The sequence below is a fragment of the Armigeres subalbatus genome, chromosome 2 (assembly GCF_024139115.2).
Source record: "Armigeres subalbatus isolate Guangzhou_Male chromosome 2, GZ_Asu_2, whole genome shotgun sequence".
Classification (NCBI taxonomy): domain Eukaryota; kingdom Metazoa; phylum Arthropoda; class Insecta; order Diptera; family Culicidae; genus Armigeres; species Armigeres subalbatus.
In genome coordinates, this window is record NC_085140.1 from 4808858 (window position 1) to 4824713 (window position 15856).

At 37.6% G+C, this 15856-nt stretch overlaps 1 protein-coding gene across 1 annotated transcript; it reads left to right on the plus strand.

Moving 5' to 3' along the window:
* Window positions 1-163: 163 nt before the first annotated feature.
* On the plus strand, window positions 164-15104 carry LOC134217534 (membrane-bound alkaline phosphatase-like). Its single transcript, XM_062696299.1, has 3 exons — window positions 164-522; window positions 578-882; window positions 13635-15104. Exons 1-3 carry the CDS (start codon window positions 405-407, stop codon window positions 14835-14837), a joined length of 1626 nt encoding a protein of 541 aa, XP_062552283.1. The 5' UTR covers window positions 164-404; the 3' UTR covers window positions 14838-15104.
* The last annotated feature ends 752 nt before the right edge of the window (window positions 15105-15856 follow it).

Below are 15856 nucleotides of genomic sequence, written 5' to 3' on the forward strand. Positions count from 1 at the left end.
CAAACACTCGACTGCTTTAACTTAAACCATCGATCATTCTCAAAGTCAATATTTTCGGGGAATCTGCTAGTAGTTAATTGTCCCTCATTTAGAAAAAAAAAAAACGATACATCCCCTGCCCTGCTATCGGTGGTTCAATATAAAAGAAGTCCCATTAACGATCGTTACCGATCAGTTTCTATTGGCGCCTCTCGAGTACGATCGCACACACTTCTCCCTCTCTGACTGAAACTACTTGGGGCTTGATATGCAAGAGTGCGAACAACACCTTGCCATACTTTGTTCGATAATCGTTAGTTTACTATCTATGTACGCCACCGCCAACGAGAAGAAGTAGTGCAATCGTCTAGCAGAACGCGTGCGGTAACCGTTGCTATCCATTGTAATAACGACATCATAACAATATGTACTCTCTGCGAATGATCAGTGTTTGTGTTGTGTTATCGTCGGTGTTTCTACTGTCCTGTGGGAGTCCCTCGCAGGAATTTGTCCAATATCTAACGACCACGCCAACTGATCACGGTTAGTTAGTTTTTTTGGCGACCGTTGAAACCACTGATTCCAATCTTTCCAACAGTGCATCCTCCCCCAGATCGTGATGGGGACGAAGGGATACAGAACCGAAAGAAAAGACTGATCTCCGCATCGGATTACGAACAAACTGCCCAGTTTTGGAATATTGGGGCCCAATTGAAGCTGAAGGAGCAACTGCTTAAGCGGAAAAACGTCAATGTAGCAAAGAATGTGATCTTCTTCCTGGGGGATGGAATGTCGATACCAACGCTGGCGGCAAGTCGCATGTACCTCGGACAGCTGCAAGGCCACTCGGGCGAGGAATCGCAACTATCCTTCGAAGAGTTTCCCGACATTGGTCTAGTCAAGGTGAGTGGAACGGTCATTGTGGAATTGATAGAACTGGAAGTGATAGTGCGTGAACGATAGAATATTTTATTTCGGTGGCTACCTGTTTGGCACTGGTATTTGGTGTGAGCAGTATTTACAATCTAATAACGACAAGCAACTTATAGAATGAGTGAAAGTGTCGTGATTTGTTGAAATTAGTTTGAAGCGATTATTGATATCGAGATAGTTAAACGGTTAATTACTGCACGTAAAAGTGAGGTGAACGCTAACTGCAGATCGAGTTGAATTTGTTAAATAGAACCACTTGAAAAACCAATGCACTACATTAATCGTTGGTGACGCATAATTGATTTTTTTTTTCCAATTCAAGAAGAATTTTGTGGTATTCCTAGGAAACCTTTGGGTTTCAATGGAATGTATAAGGCTTCAAAAATGTTGTTGAAAACCTTCAAATATTGTTATTAATCTTGGGAATTGATTTTCAAAAGTAAATCTTAAAATTATAATGAAGGGCTCAATATTATTCCATGCTGTGGAATAATTATCACTACTACCTAATAGAATTCCGACGCGTATAATCAGCGCCGTAGCGTGCGGATTTCAACAAGAATATCTCGGAGAGGGAAAATGTATTCAAAGGAACCATAACGGATCTTGTGAGCAAAATTGGGATAAAATTTCGTTATTCTAGCATTCCCACGGGATTTGTAAGATTCTTCATGAATGTTTTATAGTACCAGGAGGAACTTTGATATCATTTCTTCGGTGTTGACGAACAATTGTTTTTTGGAATATTATTTGCATGTCTCCTGCAATAATGGCTATAAGCATAATTTATATTGTACGCTGTTAAATAATCCTTCAGGAATATAATGAGAAAATGCACCTAGGATTCCTTCAAAAATTTCTTTAGGAATTTCATTACTTTTCCTCCGGAAATTCTTCTTGAAATCTCTTCATAAATCTTTATTCCTAGTGAAAATACTATCAAAAATTCCGAATTCTAATATGACATTTGGCCGAACAGGTCATTTGAAAAGTGAGAAAAGAAGAGAGACGTCTAATGACCCTTTCGGCCAAACAACCCTTTCAACTAAACAATCCATTCGGCCAAACTCCTGAAATCCTTGGAGGAAGAATTCCTCATGATTTCTGAAGCACTAAAATAATCAGAACTCCTGGGTAGGAATTTTTAAGAACTTCTACTGAAGTTATAACCCCCGAGCAGCACAAGTTAGACAAAAACGATTGCAGCAACTTGTTTGTGACTGAATTCGGTCACATATAAGTTGCAGTAACAAATGTGAAACATGTGTGCTGCTAAGGTGTATTCTTGAAATACGAGTTTCCCAGAATTGCTAGAGAAAGAATCTTGCAAAATTTCTGGGAAAAGAATTCCTCTGAATTAAAGAATCCAAAATTCTTAATACAGCAATTCCTCAAAACTCTTAGTGTGGTAACTCCCGACTTCTTGGAGGAACTTCAGCAGAAAGAATCGCTGGTGGTGGAGCTCCCGAAATTTCAGAATCACAGAAATGAATTTTCCAGAGTTCCGGGAGAAGAAATTAGGAAGGGTTAGCTAAAAATGTGCCTGGAGGATTACCAGTTTATATTAAAAGCACGAGCATAATGGCCGTGCATTTCGTAGTTGCTACTCCGCGGTTGACCAGAGCAATCGCAATTGATCAAGGAATGGATGAAAGCATGGGATTTGCTCTTCAACCTCAATGTGCACAGTCCGAGAGCTCTAATATTCTGAATGGTCGATAACGCCACATCCTCACGGTTTATCGGGGATGGGAAGGAATTGATGATGCAATCACTCGCCCACTGCAAGCCGAGACCACCTCTGCATTCGTCATGAGTTCCTGTGGAATTTTATTGGAATCTAGGGGTTAGGCAGAGGTTCGTTTCTGTAAATGGGTTGCCAATGTAACAGAAATGAAAGGGTGGTATATTCTAATTTGATGCCGAAACGAGCTTTTTTCACTCATTTCGAATTCTAACAGTTACCTGCTAGAACTAATCAAGTTGTAGGTATAGGGATAGAAGATGGAAACGGTATAAAAGCCCATTTTCAGTTCTAGAACATGAGAAATATATGAAAAGATACAAAGTAGGAGAAATGGAACAGGCCTGGGACTGAACCCACGATCTTCTGCGTATAAGGAAGAAGTGGTAGCCATATGACGCCCAGGCCCGTTATATTACTAGTTATGTAAAAAAGATGATCAAAAATATTTCTAGCTCTCTTATGTACGAAATGGCTCAATAATGATTTTGTCATTGTCAGAAATGCTATGCTGGCACATTACATCATGTCTGTCATCAGTTACAAAATCATATTTTCTAGAAAAGATAGCCCATCTGGTAAATCAGTGGCGTAGCGAGAATATTTCGTTTTTGGAGAGGAAAGGAGAGGAAGGGACTTCTGTATTGCGTTCGATTAAGCAACTAGGAATTATGTTTCTGCCCGACTTTGTGTCCCACGTCTTTCAAATACAATGATCCAGAATCTTTTCATTTTCTAAGCTTCTCTTTAGCAAATAAAATTTTAAGCGCAACGGATCGTTTTCCAATTTTTATAATAATTAGAAAAGACTCATCCCTACCGATATAGAAAAAATATGCATCCCAGTCCATACAAGAATTGCCTGAAGTATAGGCCTTTAGCTCCTTGAGCTGGGTATACCCCGTTAGGCATAAGTACGTTAGGCATGAAGACGCTAGGCATAAGTACGTTAGGCATAATGGACGTTAGGTCTAATGTACTTTAGGCATTTTGGACGTTAGGCATAAAATTACCCAAAGAACAGCCCATGACATAAAGAAGGCAGAATTATGCCAAACGTCCATTATGCCTAACGTACATTATGCCTAACGTACTTATGCCTAACGACCTTATGCCTAACGTCGCGGACCCCCTTGAGCTCTGCCAGTTTTATTTTTATTCGTTTATGCTGACTGTGGTCCATAGAATTGAATTTGATGAAAGTTTTCCATCCCAGTTCATCCAAGAATTCCTTGGAGTTTAGGCATGAGGGTCTGCTCGCGTACCCGAAAGCACCCGAAAGGCTGTTATCTCTTTTTCAAAATGGATGCTTAATTAATATTGAGCGATTACAGTTCGACTGGGGTATTTATTGAAATTTTTTTTTGGCTTTTTCAGTCTGAAATATTCAAACGGGTTTATATTTGCAAATATAAACCCGTTTGAATATTTCAGACTGAAAAAGCCAAAAAAAATTTCAATTAATATTGAGCGTCTTAGGGGAAACCTTGAAAATGGATATGCCCTCAAAAATTATTTTATTGCAAGTCTTCCGAGAATTTCCTTGAGTTTACGCCTTATTGGATCTTAGATATGTCCAAAAACGGTTCATGTTCTATGTGATCCAAATAACCAAATTGGATAACCCTTAAACAAGAAGTCAAATGCTATTTGATCATCACTAACAGTATGTTCATTTCCAGAAGGAGCAAACAGAGCATGTTTAATTTCAAGAAGGAGCTAATAGATCTTTCATTACCCGTATAGACCTTAAGGTCGCGGAATTCTTGGGTTACCTGTAATGGAACACATGTTGAATGTATGTCTAATTTGATTCATAAATCACTAGGAATATTGATTATATATCACCGTAAGATATTAGTAAGATACCGTAAGATATTTTTTTTTTCCCTGTTGGGTATCTTAATCACTGCGACCATTTGTTAGATCTATTGTGATATATGCCCCATTTGATCTAGCTTTGTCAAGTTGACGCATCATTACTATTTAGAGCAATTGCATTTCCTTGACTACCAGCGTTATCCCAATGCGGTATTATGGTTCTGATGAATCGTACTACCATATTGGGACTTGTTCTCCAAACTTCTGAGGGTTCTATAAGCCCCCTATTGAAGAACTGTAATCTCTTTCTAAAAATTGCCGGACAATGGCATAACAGATGTTCCGAGTCTTCTACATGTGTGCCGCAGAAACGACATACATCATCTTGAAGTTTTCCTAACAGATTCAAGTGATATCGGCTCGGGCAATGGCCTGTTATAAGACCTGTATATGTGTTAAGATCCTTTTTTGAAAGATCTAAAATTTTGCGAGTGATAAATGCGTTTGGTGCGATGAAACGTTTAGATTGCCTCGCAATCAAGGTGTTTTTCCAGATGTCCTCTATTTTAGAATGTTCCCAAGATTTGAGTTCCATTCTAAGAGAACACGCAGATACACCACAAAATGGTTCGGGACCTATGAATTGTCGAGATGAACCAAGTCTGGCCAGCATATCAGCTTGTTCATTGCCTTCAATGCCAAAATGACCAGGAACCCAATACAGGTTCACTTTGTTACGACTACCCAAGGTTTGGAGTGACTGAACACATTCCCAAACGAGTTTGGATGTGCATGTTGCTGATTTCAAAGCATTCAATGCTGCTTGACTGTCACACATTATGCAAATATTTGAATGCCTGTAATTTCGGCGTAAGCATAAATTAGAGCATTCAAGAATAGCCTGAACTTCAGCTTGAAAACAGTTGGCCACTTGCCCATGGAAATCGAGATATTTATCCCTGGGCCAGTTACGCCTGCTCCAACTTGATCGTTCAGCTTTGAACCATCGGTGTAAAATACAATTGATCCTGAGCGAAGACTTGGTCCACCGTTCGCCCATATATTTCGCTCAAGATTAATTACATCAAAGCATCGATAAAAATTGTATTTTCTCCTCATCCAATCATCATTGCTTGTGATAAGTGAGTTGATACTTATTTTGTTTAGAATACTAAGATGTCCTTTTAGGTCACCTTCGAAGAGGTTTGAATCTCTCTTGACCTTCAAAGCACTCTTCTCTGCTTCTAATTGAATAAATTGATCCAATGGTAGCATGTGGAGCAAAGCGTCTAGCGCTCTATTCGGCGTGCTCCTCATTGCACCAGTTATTGAAAGAGTAGCTAATCTTTGAAGTTTTTCCATCTTCTTCTGAACCACCCTTTCTTTTGTTTTTGGCCACCATAGTAATGCGGCATATGACATTCTGGGTTTCACAATCGCCGTATAAATCCATTGAATCATTTTTGGCTTTAGTCCCCACTTTTTACCGAACGTCACCTTACTTATCCATAAAGCATTTGTAGCTTTGCTTAATACTTCCTCAAGATGTAAGTTCCAATTCAGCTTACTGTCAAGTCTAACTCCAAGATGCTTGACTGAGTTTGAAAGTTTCAAATCTTCTCCTTTCAACTTTAAAGTAGGAAGAGAATTATTTCTAAGATATTAGTTTACGCTCCATGAATCTCCAGGAAATTATTGGAAGGCCTGAACCGAACCTGGCGATATCATAGTTAATTAAATAATTTAATTTGGGTCCGCGGATTGCCATGTATCCTATTTAAAAGAATTCGAAGATCAATTAAATGGAAAACAAGTTATACTAACAAAAAAAATCATTTTGCATCCTAACAACAAAGTGACATAAAAAGACGGTTGAGTGTACATGTTCTTTTCAGCGGCGCAGCCGATATTTTTTAAATATATAAGGGTTTGAACGGAATTTTTCTTCTAACAAATTGGGGGAGGAGGATAAATTCCCAAAACTACCCCCAGGCTACAGCACTTAAATTATTTCAACGGCTCGCTAAAAATTCACCGGCGGCGCCGTCAAAAAATTACAGCGGCGCGCCGGTCAAAAACGGTGGCGGCGGCGGCGCACAGCTCTACTTCAAGCCAAATGTAACAAATATATTAAGTGTCTATATCCACTTATAAATAGAAAATAAAAACTTTGTCTTAAGAACAAACTTTTGATTTACAAACAAATTTTTAGACCTGTCATGTTGTATGCTTTACCAATATGAACTAGTTGCCGCAATACCAGAAAGAAGGCACGTCAGAGGATTGAAAATAAAATTTTGAAAATGATTCTGAAGTTGCCTCCGTGGTATTGTACCAATGAACTTCATAGAATTTCTAATATTGATTATAATGTCAAACAAAATAATTTCCAATTATAGACAAAAAACGTTGCAATCTTCTATTGCAACGATTAGCTCCTTATACCCTTAGTATAAATTAGGTTAAGTTTAGTTTGAGTTGAAAACATTGTAATTCCTACAAGAGAAATCCTAACTGCCAGAGGCATTTGAAATGTATTAATAATAACTAAAAATGTAACATAGCAAATAAGGATGATAGTGTTAAGAAAACACGGAACACCTAGTCTAAGAGATGAATGCATGTATTAGATAATTAGCAAATAAAAAGAATGAAAAAAAGATAATTAGCAAATAAAATTAGTTAAGGTACTCCGGGGCAAGTAGGACCTAAAAAAACGCTAGTTCAGCAAAATGTATAGCTCATACTTAGAAAACAGGGTATTTCAGGACATTAACCACGGATACATCATTATATGCTTCCGTTGTTGAAGTGTAGACGTGTTGTAAGCCATTTTTTCAATTACAAAATTTCTTGATATTGACAGAAATAAATTTACCTGTAGGACCCACTTACCCCTTCAAACGGGGCAAGTGGGACCTATTTTGTTTTATACTGTCGAACGAAACTAATTTGAGGAATGTAGATATAATGTTCATATTATTTCTAGTAATATTTTCAAATCATGGATGGAGGTTTATTACTTCTCGGACCTTTGTTTTTACAACAAGAAAGGGATTATAATGTTAGCACATATGAAAACAAGACAACAGTCAGTTTCCTTTTTAGTTGGCTGTTGTCTTGCTTTCCATTAGCTTACTTTTGTATCGAATGTTTTATGTGGAAAGGATAAGCAAATCTTTGTTCACTTTTCGAATGAATATTTTTCTGTTTAGAACAAATATTAATGCAGACAAGAAAATGCTCGGGGATACAACCGACATTTCCAGGATGCTTTTCAATACTGGCTGTACATGTGCTAAGACAAGACAAGACAAGACAAGAATATTTTTCTGTTTAGAACACAAATTATTATATAAATCAGTACTTCAAAAGGAACGTTTTTATTCGGGCGATGCGCGATGTTTTTAATCAAACGAAATTGCCTTAAGAATATGTATTCATCTGAAAATCTGTAAATCTGATGCGAAGTTTGAAAATATCAAAATACAAGACAAAAACTGTTGACTTATTGTAAAATAAAAAGATTATTTGCACTGTAAACGGAAAAATATTGCATAGGTAGTAATAACCATTGCTTTTTTCCATGAGGGAGATAATTTTCAGAATGTTAAATTCACATTTGGTAATTAACTGTACAATACTTTTTAATAATAAAATCAACGTTATCATCTGAATCTAATTCAGGTCCATATGATATATGAGTGTCGAAGTTATTTTTCACTAGAAAATAATCTAAAAACAGTTGAAAAAGCTCTATCGGAAATTCAAATATGTCCCACTTGCCTCGTGTATGTTACAACTCAAGGGCAAATGAAAATTGGAGATTTTGGCTTTAATTAAGACTTTTAAATCGTTTTCTATGTCACATAATTATTCAATTGCTCAATCTATTCATTTTTTACATTAATGATAAATTTAGAAACGACTGTTTTCTTGGAAACCCATTGAATTAAAATAAAAGTAATAGCTTCTCCGGGTAGTTTAAAGTCATGATCAAACAATAGCATTAGTGTGATGCCGTAAATGGTTTTGATTTTGAATATTTTTGTGACGGGTGAATTCGTTGAAAGTTGTGCTTCATCTTTCTAGAACATTGTTACCATTAAAAACGTTCATCGACTCATCGGCATCCATAGTACCCACTTAACCCGTATTTTCACTTGCCCCGGTGTACCTTGCAAAAAAAAGAGTGAGACGTGATGCATCCCACTGATCATTTCTCGTCAAACATTACTCACTTTTCACTCCGCACTTCTCACAGTGGATGTGAGAAATGAGAAGCTTGAGAAAAGAAGTGAAGAGTGAAACTTGAGAATCCGTCTTAATCCTTATTTCTCATTACTTATTTCTTACTCTGTACTTCTCTTTGCTCTCTATTCGTTTTTCACGTCGCACTTATAACTTTTCACAGTTATAAATGAGAAGCGCGAATTGCGAAGTGACAAGTAAAGCGTTTCATGCACGCTGCATGCACAAATATTCAATTTGTGAATATAAATGTGTTTGTTGATTTGAAAAATAAAAATATTATTCAAACTGAAAAAGAAAACCCAGCTTAATCCACCTAGCGGTGATGGAGCTTTTCTCGTGTGTTATAAAAATAGTATTTTAGCCATAACTTTCGAGCCCATAGTCCGATATGGCCATTTTATAGAGTCAATAGAAAACAATAGGACATGATTCTGTGTCGAATGCCACTTGTTGTGAGAAAATTGGTTAGGGATAAGTCCTTAAAAAATGAGTGAGTTTTTTATAGGTGTTTTGCATTGATATACACATACAGAGATAACCTCAGCCGGACGACTTAGTCAATCGGTGTATAACACTATGGGTCTTCGGGTCTTCTATTAAAAGTTCATTTTTGGAGCGATCATATAGCCTTTGCTTATACTTTGTATACAAGAAAGGCAAAAAAGAAAAATGAAAGAAGCGTCAAGGAAGAAGCAAATACGAAAAAAGACGGAAAAAGAGGAAGCAAAAGAAGGAAAAAAGAGGAAAAAAGATGAAAGAAGGAGGAAGAAACAAGAAAAACACAGAAGAAGGGAGAAATATAGAGGAAGTAGGAAGAAACATAAAGGGTAGACGAAAGAAGGAAGAAAGAAAAGAAATAACTGACTGCATACTAGACCTGTGCGCCGATTGAATATTTACCGGCGGCGGCGTGATAGATCATTTTCAGTCAGTGGCGGCGGCGTCACGGCGTTGGTGATCGGCGGCGGCGTAAATCGACGTGAACTAATTTCATGCATTAGATCTCCGGACGCTTCTCCAGAAATTCCCACAGGAAGTTTTTCCAAGAATTCCCCCTTGAAGTTCCTCCAAGAGTTCTTCCGGAAGTTCCTCCAGAAATTCCCCCGGAAATTGCTCCAGGAGTTACCCCGGAAGTTCCTGCAGGAATTCTCCCAGACGTTCCTCCAGTTTTTTTTTCCGAAAGTTTTTTCCAGAAAATTTCCCGGAAGTTTTTTTTTAGAAATTCCGGTCAGTCATAATCGACTCAATTCACATCATTCAACTCGTAGAATGAGCCCAATTCTCTCATATGAAAATTCTGGAACAGTTGTTGAAGAAATTTCAGGAGGAATACGTAAAATAATTCGTGGTTTGAGTGCTACAATTTTTTTTATAAATTGCTAATAGGAATTTAGAAGGAGCAATTTCTTAAATTCCTGAAGAACAATTCCCACATTTGCTGAAAGATTCAATGTCATGTCACGTGGATTTTGAAGAATATGTTTTTATGCTTGACCAAATATACGTTGTATAGCAAGGGATCCAGCGGCCAAGCTGATTTAAAAAGAAAAACACACAACGTTTTTCGCATTTGTTAACTAGAAAACAGCTAGTAGCGACTCGAAGTCGAGTCAAGTACGAGACACTGAAGACGGCCTTACTGTTGAGGTCGAAATACGTATCTGTCAAGATACAATTAAGTGGTGGAATTCAATGGGATTGTGTAAACTCGTCTTATGACAAGTGAAGACATTCCACTAAAAAGCTCAAAATAATTTGTGGAAAACCGTTCCCAACGCTTACCATTAAACTCTAAAAATATATGATTACATTGACAACATAGGAAATTTAACAAGGTAGCAGATCGTCTTTGTTGTGAAACGTTTTGATGCTTGCAAGAAAAGTTATTAAGGAAATACTGAATCGTGGGAAATTCAATTTAACATGTAAAAGAATAACATCAATATCAATAATGAGCATTTTTGTTTTCTCCATAACTTGACTTCCAAACTACAAATCTCTTCACAACAACAACTGCCTTTCAGCTTGGGAAGTATTCTATGTAGTCAACGTGTTGATCACCATTAAATAGTTAAGATTAACCTCACGGAACGATCTTTCACATAAGGATCGATTTTCACGGTAATTTTCATGCAAACTTCAAACGACGTGTGCACAATCAAATTGCATCCAAATTTGCTAAAAATTTAAGAGGATTATCAAAATGGCAAATGCAATCGTTTAAGCATCGGGGAGCAAAAAAGTCAAAATTTGAATCACTCTAATGTGCCAGTCTATCTCCCATCTGGGTGAACTGATATGTTGCAGTTAAACAGGGGTTAGACCCTTGAGCCTCCACTGAATGATATGTGACCTTTTTTATACCCTAAAAATCTTCTGTCTTTGAAACGAATTTGATGCATTCCTACATAGTAAAGATCTGAAAGTAAAGATCTGTCATGCCCTTCCAAATGCTAAAAAAGGGTAGATCAGGGATTGAATCCAAAAGAGAATGAAAAAGTCGCTCACTTATCAATTATCATCTGTGTATACATATACGATATGTAGCATACCTTGAAAGACAAGCTGTTGCGATAAAGAAAGATGTAGAGGAATTATTATCAGCAATGAAATGTCCAAAGATTAACAGTGGATAGCGAAACAAAGCACATTATTCCAAATTTGAAGACCGCCCCGAAGGTTCCCAAGGTTTTCTGAATATTATTAGTACACCCAGTTCTTTTTTACACGGGTGGGTTAAAAATTCACAAAAAATCAAACAAAATTCAGGTGGTATTTAAAAATCTGTGAAAGTCCAGGTTGACCGACAAATTAATGAATATCAACCGTGTAAAAAAATAGGTGTACATCTAATCCGTCAATCCACAGATACTCTGTGGTCAATCAAAACAAAAAGGCCACAACGATGTGGAAGAAAATTGCTTCAGAGCGGTAGTTGGAATCTACACTCTAAGCAGATCTGTCTGATGGTCCTTCGATGAAACAATAGATTGGTGCAGGCCTAATTACCTTCTCGTTGAACTCAACACATTACTTTAAATCTGCCGCATTCTAAATTTCGAAACAAATTATTGATTTGTTAAGGCGATGATAATTAAACAGTCAATGTTAATAAGAAAATTATTTTGAGCTTTTTAGTGGAATGTTTTCACCTGTCATAAGACGAGTTTATACAATCCCATTGAATTCCACCACTTAATTGTATCTTGACAGATACGTATTTCGACCTCAAAGGTAAGGCCGTCTTCAGTGTCTCGTGGTGGAATTCAATGGGATTGTATAAACTCGTCTTATGACAGGTGAATCAATGTTAGTTAAATCTATTTCTCTAAAAGTGATTCTGAAAAATGTTTGTACAACAGTTTCTCATATATTTTTTTAATGAATGCAGAAATGGAAATATGCTATTTTTTACCCTTTAAGGTCTTTTCATAGTACCTAACATTCCGAATCTTTGAGTCAGTTTTATGCACCATTTTTAATAGACAGTATTTTTAATAGGTTTTCAAGGACCTACTTTCATGTTTTATTCAACATTCATTTATATTTTTCTTATATGAATTACGTCCTAAAGCTTACATGCATTTGCTTTCTTTCTCTTTTATCATTTTTAATAAGTATTTATACCTTTCAGACTTTTTTTTTGCTTTTCTCGTACAACAAAGTTGTACCGAAAGGCTATCATTTCACTCCAAAATCGAACTTTTCATAGAAGTTTCGGAGACCCATGATGTTATTAACCAATCGACTCAGCTCGTCGAACTGAACAAATGTCTGTCTGTCCGTGTGTATGTGTGTGTGTGTGTGTGTGCACACGAAAACCGAAAAACATTAGACACTTTTTCATATAGTGATTCTTAACCGATTTTCTCGCAAAAAGTTGCATTCGACAGGGGACAAAGCCTTTTTGATCACTATTGAATTTGATAACGATTGATCATTGCGTTTAAAAGTTATTAAGAAAATGGAATCGAACTATATAATCGCCATATAAGGTTGGTGTCTTGGCTAAATGCGAGAAAGGCAGTATCGCCACTCAGTGAATTAAGTTGGGTTTTTGGTTTTTGTTTTGCATTCCTTCTTCATGTTTCATGGTTTTAAGTTTTTAAGCATTTCCTTCACACTATCTTTCCTAATAATTTGACAATAATGTACATTAATAGTGTAAATTGCAATTGCTTCCCCGGTGCATCCGCATTACCATTATATCCCCATGCCCCGATCAATTGCATCAAGACTAATGACACATCAGTAAGTAACATTCTACAGAAGTTGACATCCTTGGCCGGTATCTACTCTGCATGCTCATGCCAGTCTGATTGATCCGGTGCGATTTTTGAAGCCATCAAAGTCATTCAACCATGAGCAAATAAACCGCACCATCAACCTCCTGCCTCGTACAGGTTTTCGCGTATGGAATAATAATTATTGATTTATTTCCGCCACCACTACCACTGCATACTGGATCAGACTCTGAAATTATCCAGACGAAACCATTCTAGGTTAATAGAAAGAATGTACAAAAATATAATTTTGAACTGTTGTCAAATTATCTAGGGAATCTAGAAGATTCCCCCATTTAAAAGTCCCCAATTAGGTATTTGCGTAAGACACGCAACAGTTCTCAGTCAAATGGCAGACTGAGCCCCAGAAAATGCTCCAATGTTCTACTCTTATAAAATGCAATGCAACACTCTAACAAATTGCAAGTTGAATCCGTTTTTTGAAAAATGTATGAAGGTTTCGTGTGGATATTTTTGGTTCCGAGCCCAGTGTGCGCCGTTCACACATCGTCATATCAGACGAAGCTACCGGTCATTGTTCTCTTCTACTTATAGTATTCAAAATCAATTAACGAAATGTTACTATTCTTGCATGCTCAACGCATCTCCCACCCGGACAGACATATTGCGTGGACAAGCAGGTTGCAGATTCGGCTTGCTCGGCGACCGCTTATTTGTGCGGAGTCAAGGCGAACTATGCCACGATCGGTGTGACAGCAGCGGTTAAATATGATAACTGCGCTGCCGGCAGTGACCCCAAAAATCATGTCAACTCGATTATGAAATGGGCTCAAGCAGCCGGAAAAGCCACAGGCATTGTTACCACGACCAGGGTTACCCATGCCAGCCCTGCCGCCACTTATGCCCATGCTTCGAATCGGGAACATGAGAGCGACGCTGATATTCTGTCGCAGAAAGCCGATCCCAGAGTCTGCCAAGACATCGCCTCTCAGCTAGTTCGCAATAATCCGGGCAAAAATTTCAATGTTATCTTCGGAGGCGGCAGACGAAAATTCACTCCCAATACCGAGAAAGATCCCTCAGGTAAACGCGGTCAACGCATGGATGGCGTTAACCTGATCTCAGAATGGTACTACAGCAAACCACCTGGTTCTGCTAGATATGTAACCAACAAGCAAGAGCTTTCAGGAATCAACTTCAATGAAACCGAATATCTGATGGGGCTGTTCAACTATGATCACATGAAATACCACATGGACAGCAACCCTCAAGAAGATCCAAGCCTTAGTGATCTCACCTATGCTGCCATTAAAACCCTGGAAAAGAACCCTTCCGGATATGTATTGTTCGTAGAAGGCGGCAAAATCGATTTGGCTCACCACGAAACCAAAGCGCGAAAATCATTGGATGAAACTGTTCAACTTTCCGAAGCGGTACAACTCGCAACACAGCTCACCAGCGCAGAAAATACGCTGATTCTTGTCACGGCAGACCACGCACACACAATGTCCTTGGCAGGCTATTCCAAACGTGGTCACGACATTCTAGGGCTCAGTGGTTCTTCCGTTGACAAGGGTAAAAGCCCTTATACGACCTTATCGTATGCCAACGGCCCAGGAGGGCCGCTCCTCTCCGAAGGTAACCGACTGAATTTTACCGAGGATATGCTGACCAATAAGGACTTCCAGTATCCGAAACTAGTCCCCTTGAAGTATGAAACACACGGTGGAGACGATGTCGCGTTGTTCGCTTACGGACCGTGGTCGCATCTCTTCTCTGGAATGTACGAGCAGAACGTTATTCCGCACATAATCGGATATGCAGCGTGTATAGGGAAAGGCTTGACGGCATGCAATGGGTAAGTGAGCGGTAAGTGGTTAGCTGTCCCGTTTGTTTTATCAATTTGATGTAAGATAGTAACTGTCAACAACTATTTACGTGTTCAAAATAGTGCACGTTACATTTCTCTTCTTTCTAGTATGTATTATAGTAGAATTTATTTCCTAATAGAATACATTTAAATTTAGCTGTAATGAAAAATAAATTAATAATTTCTGTTTTTATCATAGTGATGCGAATGTAAATAAAGATATGATTTTTGTTTTTCAATCATGTTTAAGTCCAGAAAACGGGGTTTTCACTAAACTATTTAATTGAAGCCTATTTTAAAATTATCTGTAAGGTGTTTTAAGCCTTTTAGTGGTGCAAACAAAATGTTTTTCCTGGTCAATGATGACAATCCATCAACATTTTGAGTACTTTAAGGTGACACGGGAAGCACAAACAATCATCAAATCGTCATCATTGAATGCCTAATTTTTTTTCTACAACAAATATGATTTTGAAAAAGTATCACCGGAGCGTGCTTACTCGCAATCTACATGCTGATACATTTACAGTTACATCAAACAATTGGAAACTGAAATACGCCGCTCCAAAATTACGAGGTGATAATGCTATAAAGAGACAAAATATACGAAAAATAACACGGTGCGCGCAGAAAAAACTACGTTAAAAACAAACATATTCTAGGTAAATCCAAACAATAATTCAGTTTGTTCTGGCATCAAAAACAAATATGTTTGGATCAAACATATTGTTGCATTTGAAGCGAACGAAAACTTTCTTTTGAATCAAATGTGCGTTTCAATTTGTTTCAACCAGCTAAATGTTTGAAGCAAACATTGATATTATTGTTTTGGTTCGGCCATTCATGATATTTTCTTATCAACTCTACCAATTTTCATTCTGGTAGCACTTGACTACAAGATTTCACAATTCCAATCGTTCATATTTCATTTACTTACCTTTCTGTACCTGAAAAACATCCTTATCATCAATTTGGAAGCAAGAAAACATATTTTTCCACGCTTGCTCCTGC

What these genes read in the sequence shown, in the direction of transcription:
- LOC134217534 (XM_062696299.1), top strand. Translation starts at nt 405, where the DNA reads ATGTACTCTCTGCGAATGATCAGTGTTTGTGTTGTGTTATCGTCGGTG. An exon ending in GACCACGCCAACTGATCACG is followed by an intron (nt 523 to 577) that starts GTTAGTTAGTTT and finishes TCTTTCCAACAG; the next exon opens with TGCATCCTCCCCCAGATCGT. An exon ending in CCGACATTGGTCTAGTCAAG is followed by an intron (nt 883 to 13,634) that starts GTGAGTGGAACG and finishes CCACCCGGACAG; the next exon opens with ACATATTGCGTGGACAAGCA.